Source organism: Drosophila virilis, unplaced genomic scaffold (genome assembly GCF_030788295.1).
Source record: "Drosophila virilis strain 15010-1051.87 unplaced genomic scaffold, Dvir_AGI_RSII-ME tig00001170, whole genome shotgun sequence".
Classification (NCBI taxonomy): Eukaryota; Metazoa; Arthropoda; class Insecta; order Diptera; family Drosophilidae; genus Drosophila; species Drosophila virilis.
Window position 1 is genome coordinate 924,577 of NW_027212828.1, and position 19,652 is coordinate 944,228.

The 19,652-nt window shown below is 38.4% G+C and overlaps 1 protein-coding gene and 1 long non-coding RNA gene across 3 annotated transcripts; one reads left to right on the forward strand and one right to left on the reverse strand.

The window, feature by feature from the left end:
- Positions 1-531: 531 nt before the first annotated feature.
- On the reverse strand, positions 532-15,598 carry LOC116652327 (uncharacterized). Of its 2 annotated transcripts, none has more exons than XR_004305302.2 (3): positions 15,268-15,598; positions 15,163-15,177; positions 532-1,405 (listed from the first exon to the last, which is right to left on the reverse strand). It is a non-coding gene; the product is annotated as an uncharacterized lncRNA (long non-coding RNA). The 2 variants fall into 2 exon arrangements; XR_004305301.2 differs by having other exon boundaries at positions 15,106-15,177.
- Calr (calreticulin) lies at positions 15,582-17,656 on the forward strand. Its single transcript, XM_002060180.4, has 4 exons — positions 15,582-15,754; positions 15,810-15,914; positions 15,977-16,449; positions 16,917-17,656. Exons 1-4 carry the CDS (start codon positions 15,670-15,672, stop codon positions 17,466-17,468), a joined length of 1,215 nt encoding a protein of 404 aa, XP_002060216.2. The 5' UTR covers positions 15,582-15,669; the 3' UTR covers positions 17,469-17,656.
- The last annotated feature ends 1,996 nt before the right edge of the window (positions 17,657-19,652 follow it).

Genomic DNA, 19,652 nt, shown 5'->3' on the forward strand with positions numbered 1-19,652 from the left:
GAGACCATAAATGGTCAAGTATGTTTTTGTGGAAGGGTGTGTAACATGCAGAAGGAAACATTCCCGATCCCATTTAGTTTATTCTATATTGAATATCGTCGGCTGGACTTTAAATTTATAACGTTTTGTTTTCAAGCAATCAAAGCGGTAATTCTCTATTCATGAAAAAAGAATGTCCAAATGAGTGAGGCGGTGTCTATTTCAGGTGTTCTATCTCCGGATACAATTTTCGGTATTTTATTTAATTTAAACAAAAACTGCCGGTAATATGGGGGCGGCGCGATCGTCGAGTGTCGTGCAGAATCTGCACAAATTTGATATAATAAAAAAATAAATAGTTTTAGAGCATTACAATATTAAATTTTAATGGTTTATATATTTAAAAAAAATCGGGCGCCTAAAAGCCAAGTAACAGTCGGAGTTATTAACTCTATCGATCGTCCCTAATGCAGATAATATACTAAACGATGAATTTAGACTAATTTTGGACTATCGTTAACTATTAGATAAGCGAATGAGAGCTGCTAACTATCGACGACGGGTCATCAAAGATATAAAATTCTCGATTTGGGAAATGTTATATTGAAATGCACGTCAAGTTAGCGGCGTTGACTTAGCGTCGAATTTTGGTACTTGTTATAGGGAAAAGTATCGGCTACTTTTAAATGCATTTATTTATGTTTTCAATTACAAAACCGAATATATTTAAGTACAAAATATATTTAATGCAAAATACAATATAAAATTACAACATATTAAATTATTTACTGTCAACATTCATTTGTTTATTAATTTCAATTTATATTTCCACCATTCTTTATATATCTTTATTTTGGGATAATGGCCCTTAAGACCGCATATACATGGTTAGAGCCTAAAGTTTCACCTAGCCAACTGTGAAAATTTGATTAAAATCGTCGGTACCATTTTTATGACAATTGGAAAAGAGTGCAGAAATTAATATTGCTGCCATATTAAAGTTAATATATAATATTTCCACCTAGCCTCTTTTTGTTGCATTAACATAGGATGTAATGAGAGAAAAAGAAAAATGAGAATTTATTAAAATCTGTACCGATGGCTTTAATAAAATAAATTGCAATATGATTGATAAATCGTGCTCTATATGCACAACTACCGTCATTGATGATGCTTTTCTTAATATATGTTGTTATATGAATTCCTTACGGCCCAATTACTTATGTGTGTACCAATGTGAAGAGTGTGCCTCGCTGTCACTCATTTCATTGCGCACTTGTGTCCATCTCTTTCGCGCTGCATAGCTTCCCACAAAACCCCGAGATCTACAAGCATACATATGTATGTATGCTTGTGTTGTGTGGATGTGCGCTCAAGTTCTTCACGGCGTTCCAGAGGTTTTTCTTCAATTGTATGGCTTTTGTTCCTGCGGTAGCAAAAGGCAAACACAATATTGAGAAGAATCTGATCTATATTTATTTAATAACAACTATGCATTGTATGGTTAGTGGATTTAGTCAACTCACACTTTTGAATCAAATTTAAAAAAATCAATTTTCCATTACCATTTCCGCCAGTCGACCCTTAGTATCTTCCCCTACTACAATAAATCCGACGTAGCTTATGTATATTTTTTAAAATGAGTTTGAAGTCAATTGGACGGTAAACAAAAAATATTGAGTATGTACAACTAGCCGCTCTTGTTCTTCGGATATTGCAATACTGTTGATATCATTTGGACATTAGTTATCAGGTAACTGACAGCGCTTTATCAAACGATACTTATAGGGAACAACTCTAAGTACCTTGCCGAATTCGGAGAATCTATCTTCCATGTGAGATTTTAGAGGCAACTTTGCTTGATTGCATTTCACGGGACTTTCATGGAAAGATTCGATAGAAGTTGGCCATTGAGATCATAGCAATGATAGCCGTTTTGGAGGAGAGAGAGATGCAAAAGTCCCGAGAAATTCTTGCCATCTTTGAAGGAGTTGGCTTGCCAAGGATTGGTCCCAGAACAGATCATGAAGCCAGCTCTCTTGTATGAATTTCTTAGCTTGGATCACGAGTGGAGCTAACCATCCCGGTGGATCGAACAGCTTGGCGATTTGGGTGGGATTACTTCACTTTGATCTCGGAAGGGGCGAAGAGGAACACATCGGTGTCTGATTTCCAGCGTATACCAACAGTCTTCGCAAGGCTAGCTTTTTCAATCTCCAAGGAATCGACTCGGAGTAGATGCTCTTTTGGAAGAAGAATGAGCACAGCCCTTACGTTGGAGTTCCTTTTGAGCAAAGGAAATACAGTAGTGCCCATAGCTGTGCGTAGCTCGTCGATGACTCAGACGTCACCATTTTTAGTGTGTGCCCCGGCAAGGTACATAAAATTAAAAAAGACGTCGCTTCCCAAAAAAAGTAACATAACTTCTTTGAATTGGCTTAGATATCTTGACTTAAGCCAGTCAGTTCTGTTCGGACTGGATGGAAAGGAAGCTTGATCAGATTGAATTGTCGTTCGGAGGTCTACGTCGCTTCCGTTCCTGAATCAATCACGTGTAACAAATGCGCAAATGGCAAATGTTAATAATAGCCGTAGTTTGGAGGAAAGGTTGTGAGTTTGTGGCAAAATTATTCTGCACAATAGAGGGTAAATAGATTGCGAGTGATCACTTCGTGACGTGGGAGCTGTTACAGCGGCGGTTGGAGGAGGGCTGCTACGATGCCGGAGTGTGTTGTGGCGACCATAACCCGTGAAACAAATTTGTTAACTCGGACAATTTTTTAATCTTTCTCTCTCGCGAAACAGTTCTGGCAGAGTTTTTGCTGTTTGATGTAGTTGGACCTACCTCCAACAGACATCTGCAGAAAACGGGTGCACAAGCGTACTGGATGGTTATTTTTTTGAGCCATGTTTGAGCTTTAAAGCTCACCTTGGCTTCATCTCTTAATCTTTTTTGTAGCAGGCTCTTTTCATGCCCTTTGTCGCCTCTAGACTGCGAAAGCTGAGCAACAACGGTTCTCAGAGGAGCGCACTAGAAGGCAATCCCAGTTCACAGTACTTATGCAGGAGTGCTCCAGACCTGTCAAGCAACCTTGGCTGGTGCTCTGTAGGTCTTTAATAGCAGCTCCTGATTCCTGCGAAACTAATGCAAGGTTAAAAAGTACGACAAGTTGGCTGTTAACTAACAGCCTCTTATTCTTAAAGCTGTCATTTAAGTCACTCCACGCTGATGCGAAAGCATAATTTGTTAGAGGAGACTTTGACACAATTGCCTTCGCCTCCCCGCCTGTGTTCGACTTGAGGTGAAATAGTTTTTCGACCTCAGTTAATAGTGGATTGGTTATAAAGACACCTGTAAAAAGGTATCGGAAACTAGGCCATTTAAAATATTTCCCATAAATGATTTTAATCTCCATGGGGGGAACACTACAAGCGCCTGTTGATAGGAGTCACCCAGCTGATCTATGCCTAGTCAGGATGGTAAACGAACCGAATACTCGCCAGTGGGCAGAAATTTAATATTGGCCTGAAAGTGTGCCTCACACTCGCGCTCCTCCCTGTTTGGTAAGGAGTCAGGCACGGTGCAACATTCCAGTTTCAAAACTCGACGGATTAATTCGGCAATCTGTGCATTCGCCTGGCCACGAGTGATGATTTTCCTGCATGTGAAGTGTCTCCAGTCGCGACCCAACCAAAGCGAGTCTTTTGCGGTATCGGTCCAGCAGCTAGTTTAATCTGGCCGCCGCAGAGCAGATCGAAAAACAGATTGGGCCCACTCAACATGTCTATTTGCTGAGATTTGAAGAATTCGGGATCAGCTAGTTGTAAGTTCGACGGAATGTTCCATGATGCAGGGTCAAGAGTGAAGATAGAGCATCGGTGATGAATGGTGCAATCAACGCCGGGATGCATGTGGAGTACTCCGACAGTCGAGATTTAACATCGATTTTTACATTGAACATCGATTTTTACATTGATGACGGCAGTGGACAATATCGTGTTTGAGATGCTGGTCGATGGGGAGTGGCGAAGATGAAGTTGCCGCCTAGATGGGATGAGGAATTAGTTTCGGTATCTTGAGGATTGTGTGTGCTAGAAGCAGCGATGTGACTGCTTCGGTTGCCAAGATGCAAATCTGTAAGTGCTGGAGCCGCAGACTTTCAGCTGAGGTCCCCTTTGCAGGCAATTTAGATACAGTCCAAGATCCTGGCTTCATGAAGGCGCACTTAGGGCGATAGATTTCCGAATTGTAAACATTTAGAAATGGAGTGGCCTGCGTTTTCACAAAATACAGATGCACTCGTTCCATTCTTAGTCATTACAAACGTTCTTCTAATAATGTTGTTCTGCCCCATTACGCAGCAAAGCGGGTAGATCGCCGTAGCGTGATTCGTATTTTCCAGCCTGCAACGCTTCTTATTGAAGACTGTAAGCCGCTCGCATGGTGGTATGACGTCTAACGGTACATAATCCTTCTAGCTACCTTGCGTACGGCTATCTAGTTTTTACAGCAGCGTGTGTACTCTAAAACAACCAGTGATCTGTTTCACACTGCCCATCGGTTTTCAAGCAAGTTGACCTTTTTGCGCAGTTGTGTCTTCGCACCCTTATCCACCTTTCTTAAACACAAAATTGCAGCGATGTGTGCCTGAAAAACAAGACGCTTGTTATGATTATCAAGCAGTTCAAAGACGGCAGCATAATTAGTATTTAACATTTCCAACGAATTGTATCCAGTGCTGTTTCTTTGAGGCATGACCGTAGATGCTGGAGTTTTTCAATTTTGATCATATACGGATCCTTATCAATGGCCGTGGTCAAAATGTTCGAGAAATCGGCCCATTATTTGTAGCCTCCACTAAACTTCCACAATTTAAGTTGCTATCGAGAGTGGTTTAAGACAACAATGAATGGAAAGTGGAACAATGTGTAACCTGCTTAGATTTCCGAGCTCGTGTTGAAATGACACCCAATGACTGAAGATCCTCTCCAATGCTGGACTGACTCACATCCAACAAATTATCATAGCTTGTTTCAAATTTCGCCTGCCAGTCAGATGCCATGCTTATGTTATCTTGCAGCTTATAGTCATCAACATTGCGAAGTCCCGAGGGATAAGGTTCAAGGGACAATCTATTGAGTCGATCACTTAAATTCTTAATCTTTATTTTAAGAACAGCCTGTGTTCCAACCGTCGCTTGATTAGCTGATGTCGCCTCACTATTTTCATTTGCAGTTGCACCTTCATTAAACATTGTGAATGAAGAGCACAACAAGGTTCACACAGCCGAACTACAAAACAGGGCTGCGCATAGTGTTTGTTTGAACAAGATAGCGTATAGCTAGCTATCGCGCAAGAGGGAGGAAACGATAACCACTAAGCGGAATGAAATTGTAATGACAATTAATTACCATTCGCTCATAAGCGCTACAGAGCGCACAAATATTATATTGTATATACATTTCCAGCGGTTATTTTAATTATGCTCAACTTCTTTACATATTGGTTTCATTAGCGCAACCAAGCCAATAAAGTTGGGCTTTCAAACTTTGGGACATTACCTGCGGTTCAAAACGTTCCAATTTAGATACAACTTTCCTTGGCAGGAGAATAGATTTATTTTTGAACTGTTTTCGGCCGACGCGATTTTATTTTGTTTCCTAGTTTTATTAACTTGCGAGTCCCAGCTAGTTTCACTTTAACCACTTAGGTTTATTTTATACGCAAAAATGATCTTTTTAAAGAATTCACTCGTACCTTGAAAAATTTGATGGTTTTATGCAATTATTTACCAAAAATTGGTGGATTTTAAATAAATCGAAAATTTTAGCATATAGTGCTGATCGAGTTTTGTATAATTCGACAACTGAACACTATCAACTTCTTTAGGCTAAATTAAGCATACCCCTTACGCATAATATAGTTTATATGCTTAACTTGCTTCGCCCTAAACCTAGCATACTATAACCTCCGACTTGTTTTTTGACACAACGTTGTCATCGTTATAATCCTTATCATACTCTAAGTGAATCTGTTCCTAATTTTTTTCATCTGTAATTCTTCATATTTTCACCAGATTGTATATCTTTTACCCTAGCCCCTGGCAGCCGCCAACACAATGTGGTTTATCATCATTATTACATTTTTGATTATTAATTTCAGGTTAATATCAATCTCATATATTTGGGATTGTCCAATTCTCCTTGTTGCCCTCTCGTTCATATTCTGGATTATCCACCACAGGAGTTCCCATTCGGCATTCATTTCACCATTTCACTCCTCGGGTTTGGTAGCATCAGGGTTAGAAATGTCCTTTGGCCTATCCCAATCCTCAAAGAAAATAAAATTCCAAGCTGATGACGAAATTATACCAAGATGGCAGATGTGATTGCAGAAGATGTGCTGACAGACCTACTAGTTCTACATCTAAAAGTGCAGCAAGTCAGTACTCATTTTTTGTTCTCCAAATCCTAAAGAATCATTCAAGGGGTTCAAAGAGTTGGGGGGTTGTATGATAGTTGTTTATTTACCGTCCGATCAGCTTGGAAATCATTTTCAAAGCTTTTTGAGAACATTTATTTTATACGTGCCGCGCGGAAAGTCTATACTTCACTACCATTTTTAACCTTTTATTGATTAGTGAAGCATCAATAGCAAAAATATCTGACTGCGACAATTGTAATAGGGCACTTCAGAGCTCACGTACTCCACTCGCATGCTCTTGACTAATAGTGTAATATGGCAAAAACCGAAAATTATTTTGTCCGCAAGCACACGCCTTATCATCTAGGAAAAAGGGCTGCCATCAATGAAATTTTTCTCTGCGCCCATGATTTGCCTATTTACACATATTTATGTGGGAGTGTCTGTGTGTTGTCAAGTTTGCTTTGGACAGGCAAGGTACAGGCACACAAGCGCAGAAATGTTTTTGTTCATATACAAAATATATACTTCTTCTTAGATATCTGTTATGCTGACATTAGTTAGATGTTCATTTTTTATTTTATCAACATCAATGTCAATTTTTGTGATTAATTAAATTGGCATAAAATTTTTATATTTATGATGAACTCTTAGAGTGTTCAGTAATGCCTCTATTTGTCTAAGGTCCTATGTAATGCTGTGCCTCATGTGTTCTTTAGAAAATAAGTCCAGGGTATTTCTATTATGTCGGCATTCGACCGAACTTTTTTCTTGTACGTGAAAGAAATATCTATATGGAGAGTTTGGCGGAATTTGATGGGATAGAAGCTTTTCTTAATACCTTCTTTTTTTTGGCTGCGGTTGTATTTTGCCATGGAACAAGTGCTGCGATTGCCGGCTATTTCCGTCGCTAAGTGGCTCACTTTGGGGAAAAATAGTCGAAAGTATTTGCTTCGTAATTTCTTGCGCTGCTAGGTGGGCTCTATGTTGTTTTCCTGTCATGATCGCTGTTTGCTCAGCTTTGTTGCTAATATCTAGAACAAGATTGGTCAGCCTAAATGTATGATGGAAAAGAGTAAATTAAGTTACGTTGGATGGAATGCAATATCGGAAGTTCGCAAAATATCGTGCTCACATCCAATTTTGGTATATAGTATAATGTTTGGAATCAAGATTCGTGGTTTGAATATCGGACAATGTGTCCTGTTTTATATTTGATAAGCATGACAATTTTTAAAGAAAGCAAATCTGATTCCTCAATTCCAATTTGATTCTTAAAGCAGATGACAATTTAATCTGTACTTTCTCTGGAGAAATATAGCTTTTTAAATGAAATCTTAAGAAATTATTTGAATATTTGCATCGACTTGAAAATACAGATTTTTCACCAACCTTAGTACATAACATGCATTCATATGTAAATACAAATCTGGGATAGGTTATAATCAGCGCTAGAAAACTAACACATGTTGTATTTCTTTACCAGTAAAAACCAGTCTAGTGATTTACAACTCATATGTATAAGCTAACACATAAGTATTGAACTACATATTTATGTCATAAGAATACACTTTGCGACATTCTGCTGACGCATGAGTTCAGTGCCCAACCACTGCGGCCAGCAGCGGTAACCTGACACTTACCTATTTCCCAAGCGACAGTGTTGGCGTATGCTGATTCAGCTTGCCGGATATAGCAGCTGAGACTTATGCTTTTGGCTTCAGATCCAATTCACGTATCTGACTTTCAATAAATATACTTGCTCCGGCCTTGCCGTTATAACACACATTCTTATTATTGATACAATCACTGAGCCACAAGGCCAGTGATAAGAGAGCGAAGTGAAGCTCCCAACACTCCCCATAAAAAGACTAGTTACAATCTCCTCGCATATTGACTGCTAGATACCCTGGACAGCGATCGACTGCGCTGGACCACATACAAGCTAACACGCATTGTTAGGCATCCTCAAACAGCGCGGGACAGCAACTGAAGTGAACATGGACTTTAGTGATAGCCACACACTAAGCGAAATGAACGTAAATCAAGTACAAGAGCTAGCTAGCAGGAACAGAGATTCCAGGTACAGTTTAGTGAGATGAGCGCAAGAGTTAGCGATTTGTGTATTCAAGCGCGACAAGTCAGAAACGAGATGCGATATTTCTCTTGATATAACCAAATCAGTTCCCGAGTTTAATGGGGTATCTGACGAATATGTAGCATGGAGGCAATCGGCCGTAGATGCGTACGAGCTGTTCAAACCATTTAATTGTCGCTGCACGCTTTACCAAGCGGTTACAATTATCAGAAACAAAAGTAGAGCAGCAGCTAGGGCAGTGCTAGTGTCACATAATACAGTCCTCAATTTAAACGCAATAATTGCCAGGCTAGATTGCTCATTTGCAGATAAAACTACGCCTTTTACGGCAGAACCTCGAAATGGTTAGGCAAGGTGAATTAAGCCTCATGAAATATTATGATGAGATCGAAAGCAAGTAGACTTATCTTCTAAATGCAGGCAAGCCTCCAATTTTCCAAAGCCCCAAACTAGTCATACGACAACGACTCATTGAATGTTTTAGGGAAAGCTTCCGGCTGCCATACATCAAGCGACAGCTGGGTGGGAAAAATATAAGAATATTAATTGATACAGGAGCGGCAAAGAATTACATTAAGTGCGTAAAGGAGCTAAAAGTAGTAATTCCTGTCGAAGGCCCTTTCACCGTAAGCTCGATACACGGATCGAGCAAAGTAACCAGTAAGTATCTTATAAAGATTGTTGGCCAAGTCTCCCCATTCTTCGTGCTAGACACACTCATCTCATTTGATACCATTATAAGGTTCGACTTGTTAACACAAGCACAAGTAGCGTTGAACTTACGTAACAACACTATTAATTACAAAAACAAGTCCGAGCAGTTGCAGTATCATTACTGTGTAACTGTAAGCTTCGCAGATGTGAATGACATAATAGTGCCTGCATCCGTTAAAAAGGAATTCGGAAGCATGATTTTGATAAGAATAAAAGTGTTTTCCACCTCTAATGAGGCGTTGCCATTCAATACCTCAGTCATTGCTACAATCAGCACTTAGGCAACGAGCCAATCTACACAAAATTATACACTATACCAAAGGGAGTTTCAGATTTCGTAAAAACCGAAATCAAGCAGTTATCTAAAAATGGCATCATAAGACAGCATGGGTTGTTGACTAAAAAGGCATTGGCTGCAAAAATAAATGATTAGTGATCGACTTTAGGAAGCTAAGCGAGCGAACTATAGCTGATCGATACCCAATGCCGAATATTCCAATGATTCTAATGATGATAGCGAATCTAGAAAAATCAAAATATTTACGACTCTAGATTTAAAATCGGAACAAGACAGCGAGAAAACGTCATCCGCAGTGAACGGCGGAAAATATAAGCATTTTTCAAAGAGACATCGATGACATACTGAGGGAAAAATATGTTACGTTTATCTGGACGACGTAATAATCTTCGCTAAAAACAAGAAAAAACCAAGTTTTTTGAAGAGAGCGTGGAATTCTCAGGGTTTGTGGTGACCCGAAACGTTGCCAAAGCTGGACCTGATAAGGTCAGGTCGATACAAGAGTATACCGAGCCGAAAAATCTGTTCAGCCTGCGAACATTCCTGGGGCTAGCTAGAGCTTGTTACTACAGGGGGTTTATTAAGGTCTTCGCAGCAATAGCAAGGCCTCTAACCAATATTCTCAAAGGAGAAAATGTCTCGGTGAGCAAGCATATGTCCAAAAAGGTCGAAAGACTGAGGAATATTCTGGTATTAGAAGATGGCATTCTTATGTACTTAGACTTCAAGCAGCCCTTTGACCTAACTACTTATGCCTCAATGGATGGCATCGGTGCAGTCCTATCCCAAGGGGGCAGCCCTATTTCCATGATTTAATGCACGCTAAAGCAAAGCGAGACACACTACGCCATGAATAAATGAGAATTGTTAGCTATTGACTGGGCTTTAGGTAAACTGCAAAATTACCTTTACGAGACAAAAGAAATAAATATTTTCACTGATCATCAGCCCCTTACTTTTGCTGTATCAGATAGAAACACGAATGCAAAAATCAAACGGTGGACAGCATTCATCGATGAACACAGCGCAAAAGTGTTCTACATACCAGTCAAAGAAAATTACGTTTATTACGTTCAAAAATCAAATTGTTCTTGAAGAAGCGAAATTCCCATTGAAACGAGTTATCATACTCTTTGGCCAAAAAATACCATATAAATCTTATAAACTTCACAGACAAAAACACCCTATTCAAAACAATCAGGCCACTCATCAACACAGACGCGGTAAACGCAATGCACTGCGATCTACCACCACTAACCAGTATACAACATGATTTGGTGCTAAATTTTCCGGCAACCAAATTCTGGCACTGAAAAAATATAGTGATCGACATTGCAGATAAAAATGAACAAATCGAAATTGTCACCACCGAACATAACCACGCGCACAGAGCCGCCCAAGAATATACTAAAAATTCTAAATTCTTTGCGATTATTATTTTCACAAATGACGAAGTTGGCCAACGAAGTAGTAACAAATTGCAAAATATGCACTAAGGCAAAGTACGATAGGCATCCCAAAAATAAAATACTTGGTGAGACACCAATTCCATAAAACGCTGGAGAAATACTCTACATTAATATCTCTTCAAATGACAAACAAATATTTCTTACTTTCATTGACAAATTCTCGAAATCCGCCGTAGTACAGCCACTGGCATCTCGCACTATGATGGATGTAAAACCGCCCATCATCCAGCTGTTGAATTAATTTCCACAGGCCAAGACAATTTATTGCGATAACCAAGCTTCTTTTGATTCAGAAACTATCAGGGTGCTGTTAAAAAACGGGTACCACGTCGACATTGTGAATGCGCCACCACAACATAGTTGCTCAAATGGCCAAGTCGAAAGTTTTCACGGCACACTCGCAGACATAGCGAGAGGTAGGCGAAAAAGTTTTCGTACAAAATAACAAAAGATTAGGAAATAACTTAACACCGCTTTGCACAGAAGAAACAATTCAAGCAGAACGGAACGTCTGTTCTTATTAGAGGGAGGGTGGTCCACAAGGACAACCTCCAATGATTGTTGCTCTCAAGTAAAATCACACTAGCTTAAATAGCTTTTTAAGAGTTTAAGCAGACAACAATTTCCATTCTTTGCTTCTTTTATTTTTACAGGATTGGACTTGCACTCCTACTATATCCCGGTAATAGACGGAAAGGTACTGGTATGGGAGCAACGTAATTTTCTGACCCACTCAAGCATTTTAACAGACCTCGCTAGCATCGCAGATGAAACAGTAAAATTCACCAAATTATTCTCTCAGTTGCACATGCGAAAACTGCTAGACTGTATCCACTACAGAGCATATCAGAAATCTATTATCCGTAGTAAACAGAATGGCAAAAAGCTTAGATTTCTTGGGTTCAGAACTCAAGGCAATAGCAGGCTCGCCAGACGCCTCTCAAGGCGTCAGGTGGTCTGAATCAATTTAATTGCCACACAAGCCCAAATAAGTAAACTCACCGACACGGTGAACGAAATAATTAAAACTCAAAGAAATGAATTGGTTGACACACCGCATTTATATGAAACACTATTAGCAAGAAATAGAATACTAATAAATCAAATATCTTAATTGATACTCACAATTACACTAGCCAAAGCGGGTATAATAAATCTTACAATATATGACCACGATGATTTGAAATCAACTATAAATGAAACCCTTTCAAAATTCCCAGAGTTAGCCTTACCGAAGCGTCTAAAATTAAGGTCCACCAATCCGAGACCATTGTACATATTTAAAAGCGTCTCCTAGGGTCAAGCTCATCTGCAAGAAAATCACCATCTTCCCGGTGGCACAACAACACGTCACACTACAGCTACAAGATGATAGCGTAGCCAAATTCGACGATGACTTTCTAGCGGTCAATAAATGCGTAACTACGACCTACGCCGCCGTCTGCAAATAGGCGGCGCCCTTTGCCGCAGGCAGCCAAGCCCCCTAAAGCCCATCACACAAGTCGATGACGCAAGTTCGATCACAATCAACGGTACATCAACGGTAAAAAATATGTAAACCTCTACTCAGCATCATCAGCCACGATCCAGTGCTAAGCATGCATCAACTGCAGAAGATGAACAACCACAATCTGCGGGTCATCCAAAGTTTGGAGGACGAATTGAAGGCCACCGGGTCACATAAGATTTGGATTGCAGCAGGCATGATCCTTAGTGTCGTTGGCCTTTTCATCGTTTGGTAAATTGTGAAGAGAAGGCAAGCATAGAAGGAAGTACAGAAGGCCATTAACATCTATAAAATAGCCGAGGACGGTAAAAAGCGGTCATTGCGACATTCTGCTGACGCATGAGTCAGCTGCGGCCAGCAGCGGTAGCCTGACACTTGCCTATGTCGCAACCGACAGTGTGGGCGTATGCTGATTCGGCTTACTGGATATAGCAGCTTACATTTGCGCCTAGTCTTTGGGCTCAGATCCAATTCACTGTTTCAATTCTAGTTTAGTTCGAATCTGACTTTCAATAAATATACTTGCTCCGGCCTTGCCATTATAACATTCCTTCTTATTATTGATATAATCACTGAGCAACAAGGCCAGTGATAAGAGAGCGAAGTGAAGCTCCCAACATAATCAACATAAGAAGACTAGTTACAATCTCCTCGCATATTGACTGCGAGATATCCTGGTTTTTGTTTCCAATATATTTCGGCTGTTCTTCGTCAACTGTCTTCGACGCAATTGTTTTAATCAGTTGAAACTGATAACAGTTTCAACCCGAACAAAAACGAAGGCGACCTTGGACCAGCCGCACAGAAACGGAGAGGCCCCATCGCCGTGATTTTCCGGTCCATATGTTCTTTTGTTAGTGATATACATAGGTTTACCGAAACAATAATAATAATGTACAAGACTTAATATTAATGCTAAGGATGTTTTTCCCCTTATTGTGCAGAGGTTAAGATAGTAAGGCAAATATCAACAAATAGACTAATATATAAGTAAGAGATTCTAGTCGGGTGCTTCCGACTAGGGGATACCCTGAACCCTCTTTTTCTAACATCAAATGCATATATATATTCTATTTTATCTCTTGTTATTTACCAAAAGTGCCCAAAAAACCGGATATCGAGATCGCTTTTTATCAATTGCTTGGAAACGAAGTAAGTTATCGATTATCGGAAACAAACTCGATCTGCGCGAGCACTAGGAGCACCTACATCTACGTCTCTAGCTCATATAGGTTCTGAGATCCTTGCGTTCATACATACGGACAGACGGACGGACAGACAGACGGACATGGCTAGATCGACTCGGCTATTGATGCTGATCAAGAATATATATACTTTATGGGGTCGGAGACACTTACTTCTGCCTGTTACATACATTTTGATTTTGCACAAATACAATATACCCTTATACCCATTTTTAATGGGTTCAGGGTATAAAAAAAGTATAGAAAATATAATAAAAATAGCTTGTGGCGACGTTGGCTGGGGATTTGATTTAAACGAACAGTCGTCTGCTTCATATAAACTGAACTTATCATATTGTGCGTCATTTAGTTATTTTTAGCATATGCATCCGCTCTTGAGACACTTTCTGCATATTTTAACTTTTAGCCTAGACACATATCTCGATTCCATTTACCCAATGGATAAAAATAACACGTTTTGTGTTAGTCAACGTAACAGTTAGGATTAAGCAATGCACACCCCATAAGTTGTATGTATATACGCTTGATCAGAACTAAGGGCTGAATCGATCTGGTCATGTCTGTATTTCAATCTCAGAAACTACAAAAAGAGTTTTATATTTGATATGAGCACACATATGAAGCTTGTAACCTCTGTCCACTTGCTTAAGAAATGTCACATGTTCAAAATTCACATAATTAAATGTCTTATTTAAAGTTGCCGCTTGCCTTAGATGATTATTTGTTTATGGTTATGATACTTTCACGTTTTCACAACATCTATCGAAATTTCGATTAATCACTCCAAAAAACATGAAATGTTCGGGGCGAATTTGCACATCTTTCAAATATATGCATTGCTTAGTAATGACTTAGTCCGAAGGGGATACCCTGAACCTTTTTCTACTAGCACCATTTTACCCTGCAAAAATAAAAAAAAAATTGCTAGCACGGGTCTCGAACGATCAACTACTTTTAACCAATCAAACTTCTTGCCTTTAATGAAAAACATACCAGAAAGGGCTGTACATATACAGTGCACAATCACAATTAGTGAAGTATTCTAGCACAAATTCAACAATTATTTGATGGGAAAATCAAATATTAAAAAAGTTATTTAATCGTTGCTTGAAAGTTTCTTTGCGTGTACCTATTTGATATGGGACCAAATTTCTTAGAAACCCCAGTAAAAAATATATATTTTATTATATAACATATTATATTATATAATTATTATATTATTATATATATATATACATATATATTATATATTATTATCGATTAAGGTTTTTGTTTATTAGTATTGTTTTTCAGGTTAGAAATAACGCAATCGGTAGATAGTTAATGCATACTAATATATTTTTCTAACCTTTCATCGCCTAGATTCGTATTACAAACCCTTCTACTCATTCATTAATTGTATAATACTTACTATTTTTCTACTAATGATAGTACGCCGTATAAAATATTTGTGTTATTCGATACTCACTGACTATCTCAGAGACTATAAGATAATATTTGTCCATATATAAATGAAAAAGGGGTTCAAATTAAAAAATAAATGTATAAGTAAATAAGTATTTATGTAGTTTACCAGAAAAATCAACGCGAAATTTTCTGAGCATCTTGCTGATTATAAAACATTTGTTTCTAATAATCGCATTATTAACAACAATACAATTATTGTTCGGCTATTCACACTAAGCTCCGTACTAAGCTCAAGAATCTGAAATCGAAATTGAAGTTCGCCTATCGAATGGACTTCAATGTTGTGCTATTTTTCAACACTTTTAATACGTAGACAATTTTGATTGGTCCACATATGTCCAATCAAATCGTTCCACCGATTTTGCAAAGTTCATACTTTCATCTCTTTTTAACATTCTCTATATTCACTCTAAAAAACCTTTCCCATAGCCGGCGTTTGGACAGAAATATACAAATTGCTCAGTTTGTAGAAGTTCGTTACTAAAGTTTTTTTTAAGTAACACGCATTATGATGTGTTTTAAAGCAATTATTGCATTATTAACAATAGGCGTTATAAGTGCCGAAGTATTTTTTGAAGAAAAATTCGAAAATGGTAAATTTTTAAAGTAGTAACATCGTCACGTTTTTAAGTCTTATATATTCTATAGAAAATTGGAAAAATGATTGGATTTACAGTAAACATCCTGGAAAAGAATTTGGAAAATTTATACACTCTGCTGGGTCTTTTTTTAACGATGCTGAAGCAGATAAAGGTAGGTGACCAATATTAGAACAACTCAATACCAGAAAATATTAAATAAAATATTACGTTTAGGCATACAAACATCGCAAGATGCTCGGTTTTATGCCTTGTCTAAGAGATTCGATGGATTTTCGAACGAAGCTAAGCCATTGGTAGTTCAATTTTCCGTAAAACATGAACAAAATATTGATTGTGGAGGAGGTTATGTGAAACTTTTTGATTGCTCCCTAGACCAAACAGACATGCATGGTGAATCGCCCTATGAAATTATGTTTGGTCCGGATATTTGTGGTCCTGGTACAAAAAAAGTTCATGTTATCTTAAGCTACAAGGGCAAAAATCACTTGATAAACAAGGACATAAGATGCAAGGATGACGTATATACCCACTTCTACACCTTAATTATTAAACCAGACAACACATATGAAGTTTTGATAGACAATGAAAAAGTGGAATCTGGAAATCTTGAAGATGATTGGGATTTCTTGGCACCCAAAAAAATAAAAGACCCAAATGCGAGTAAACCAGAAAATTGGGATGATAAGGTACGATGTCTAATTTGTTTATATATATATTATATAAATTTTCCTTTATTTAATACTACTACATATGCACATTCATACCTTTGCACAAACGCGGCAACTTTTTCTTTTATTATTTTTGTATCAAAAGTATAGTCTAAGTATTTTTCTAGGCCTGTATCAAATATTTCGAGCCTTAAACCTAATCGACTTTATTTTGCACTTGCAGCTACGATTTTTAATTATTTTAATGATTTTTAATGCTGTTTAAATACTTTTTAGTACGTATCAAATAGAATTTGGTAACAAATTATTTATATTTAATTGTGTTAACTAAATAGCTAATTAATAATTTTGTTTTACTGGATAGTATAACATTTGAAAAACTTGGTGCCGATAGGCACAGCTGAAGAAAAATCTCCTCTACCAAGTTGACTTATATAAATTTGAATTACGCTATCAGTTTACAATTTTAAATCTCCTTTAAACAGGCGACGATTCCCGACCCTGATGATAAGAAACCCGAGGACTGGGATAAGCCACAACACATTCCTGACCCTGATGCTACCAAGCCCGAGGACTGGGATGATGAAATGGATGGTGAATGGGAACCCCCAATGGTGGATAATCCGGAATATAAAGGAGAGTGGCAGCCGAAACAATTAGACAATCCCAATTATAAAGGAGCTTGGGAACATCCGGAAATTGATAATCCTGAATATAGTCCTGATGATAACCTTTACCTTCGAAAAGAAATTTGCACTTTGGGATTCGATTTATGGCAAGTGAAATCTGGAACAATATTCGACAATGTTCTTATTACTGATGACATTGAGCTGGCAGCCAAAGTGGCGGCTAGCGTAAAGGATACACAATCTGGTGAAAAAAAAATGAAAGAATTACAAGATGATGTACAAAGAAAAAAAGATGAAGAAGAATCAAAAAAAAATACAGAAAATCACGATGAGGAAGATGACGATGATGACGACGAGAATGTCGATTCGAAAAACGAATCAGAAGACAATGGGCATGATGAATTGTAATTATGATAAATAGTAATTAATGCAAGTATAAACGAATTCAATTGTCCCTATTTAAGTGGTTTGACAAATACAAGTAACTTTTATATTGTTTATGTAGAATTACAATTTGCAAGACTTATAATATAATCTATAAATAAAGATTTGCATATTATTCTCCAATAAATATGTCAACAAATATATTGAGTATACCTCTCACTGTTCTTTAATGCGGGTGCTAAAAAAAATATCGATCGTTCCTTTTTCTGAGCCAGAGTCTCGAATTGGAGGCATTTAGGTAGATTTTCGCTCTGCAAACGTCGCACCAGCCGAATAGCTTTTCGCTCTTAAGCAGGGGCATACATAATTGATGAAATTGGCTTAGTGGTGATGCGAGTAACAAAGTCAGTCGCAAGCAAACTGATCGATGCTTATCTGCGTTATTTTATTTCGAAGCAAAATTAACAAAAAAGCTTTATAAAAGCACGTATGTTTTAATAAGAATCATTTTTACCTTAAATGCAATTGTTAAATTTGTAAAGCAAATATAGTTTCTAGTTTGAATATGGCTTGCTCACATTATCAAAAAACTAAGTTTGTACCAATTAGTGGTAATGCTGATACAAATACAAGTTAAGACATCCGGCCAACCAAAATAAATATTTTAATTATTCAGAATAGGTAATTTTGGCAATGGCCGCCAACCTTAGCAGACTCCTTGTGTGCGTCTACAACTATGTTGACGTCAGCTTTGCCATGCATTGCCTGTTCGCTATCAACGGATAAAGGTCACAGGGCTAACTTCGCTTTCAGATCATTTTTGTACTTTATTTCTCGTTAATAAAAATTGGGAATTAAGCGCAAGTGATGTCAGTTTTTTAATTTTAGTAGCTCTTCAACCAATTATAAAAGGCCGCAAAAAAACAAGTTTTCCATATTTGATTGCAAATATTCAGATTATAGATCAGATCGTTATATTAGCGCATTCGCTAATCTCAGAAAAAATTTAAAAACGTTTTTTTTAATATCTGCAATAAATTAGTCGCTTTTGTCACAAGGTTCTAAAAAAGACATCATGAATTTAATCGTGATTCATGTCATTATGGTTAAATCTGATAAAGACAGCATACTGTAGTATGAACCGCTATTATGATATGTATTACCTTACCATACAACATATGGACAGGATAAAGGGCAGCTAGAAGAAAAGTTTATTTTGCAACTATGATTTGCTTATTCACACACATTTGTGGGTGTTTTTATTGCACGGAAAATGTTCGTAAGATACCGATAACGGGCCAACCGTACACACGATTTGCTGACCCCTGCGTTCCCCCCCCCCCCCGCCCCTCACTCACCAAATTCCCCGCGGAATCACCGTAAAATTCGCGGGGATGGGTTGCCTATTTTAGGCAATCTCTATTATTCGTCGATGCTTTTCGCATCGTCTCAGATCCCTCTGGATGCCTATTAAGAGCTGGCATTATATTTCTCGAGTTGTCCTCTCCTTCCAGCATGAATGAACGTTACCAGTCCCTCCATCATCTCTGTACCTCGAGTATTGGTACAGCTCGGGTTCCGTGTGTTCGTCCAGATTTGTGCAGTTCGGGCCTTGTAGAGTGTTCTCATGCTTGAACCTATGGAAATACTTCCTGTACCCGCCGTTTCCAGAAAAAAGACTATGTTAGGTGGAAGTTAATTTCTCTATTCTGTCTCCTAATCCATCTCTCCTGCCAAGTTGCTATCGATGCTGCTCTCTATTGTCGGATAACTTCCATTGAGACGACGTCTCCCTTGGCTATTCAGGCTATGTATATGTTCTCCATTTCCTTGGCCATTATATCTATCGACAGCATTCCTGCCAATACTGTGGCTACCTCGTTCAAAACCGTCCGGAATCCAGAAATAGTGTGCAGAGCACTGAGCCTATAGGCGACTGACAAATTCCATCTGAGGCCTGTCTGGCTTGTAACCGTTTGTTTTATGGCCTGCCAGCTCCAGGCTAGCGCCATGCATCCAGCTGGCTACGTTCCTTATGGTTGCTTTTCCTGCCGCTTCTACTTCTTCTATCATGTACCACACGAGTGGTCCCAGGACCGACCTCTGCTGAGATCATGTAACCCCTAGCACCGTCATCCGTATCATAAGTCAATCCCGATCGGGAGGACAGTATCCCTATTAGATTTAAGGCTTCCAGTATGCATGACC

What these genes read in the sequence shown, in the direction of transcription:
- Calr (XM_002060180.4), top strand. Translation starts at nt 15,670, where the DNA reads ATGATGTGTTTTAAAGCAATTATTGCATTATTAACAATAGGCGTTATA. An exon ending in TGAAGAAAAATTCGAAAATG is followed by an intron (nt 15,755 to 15,809) that starts GTAAATTTTTAA and finishes TATATTCTATAG; the next exon opens with AAAATTGGAAAAATGATTGG. An exon ending in CGATGCTGAAGCAGATAAAG is followed by an intron (nt 15,915 to 15,976) that starts GTAGGTGACCAA and finishes TATTACGTTTAG; the next exon opens with GCATACAAACATCGCAAGAT.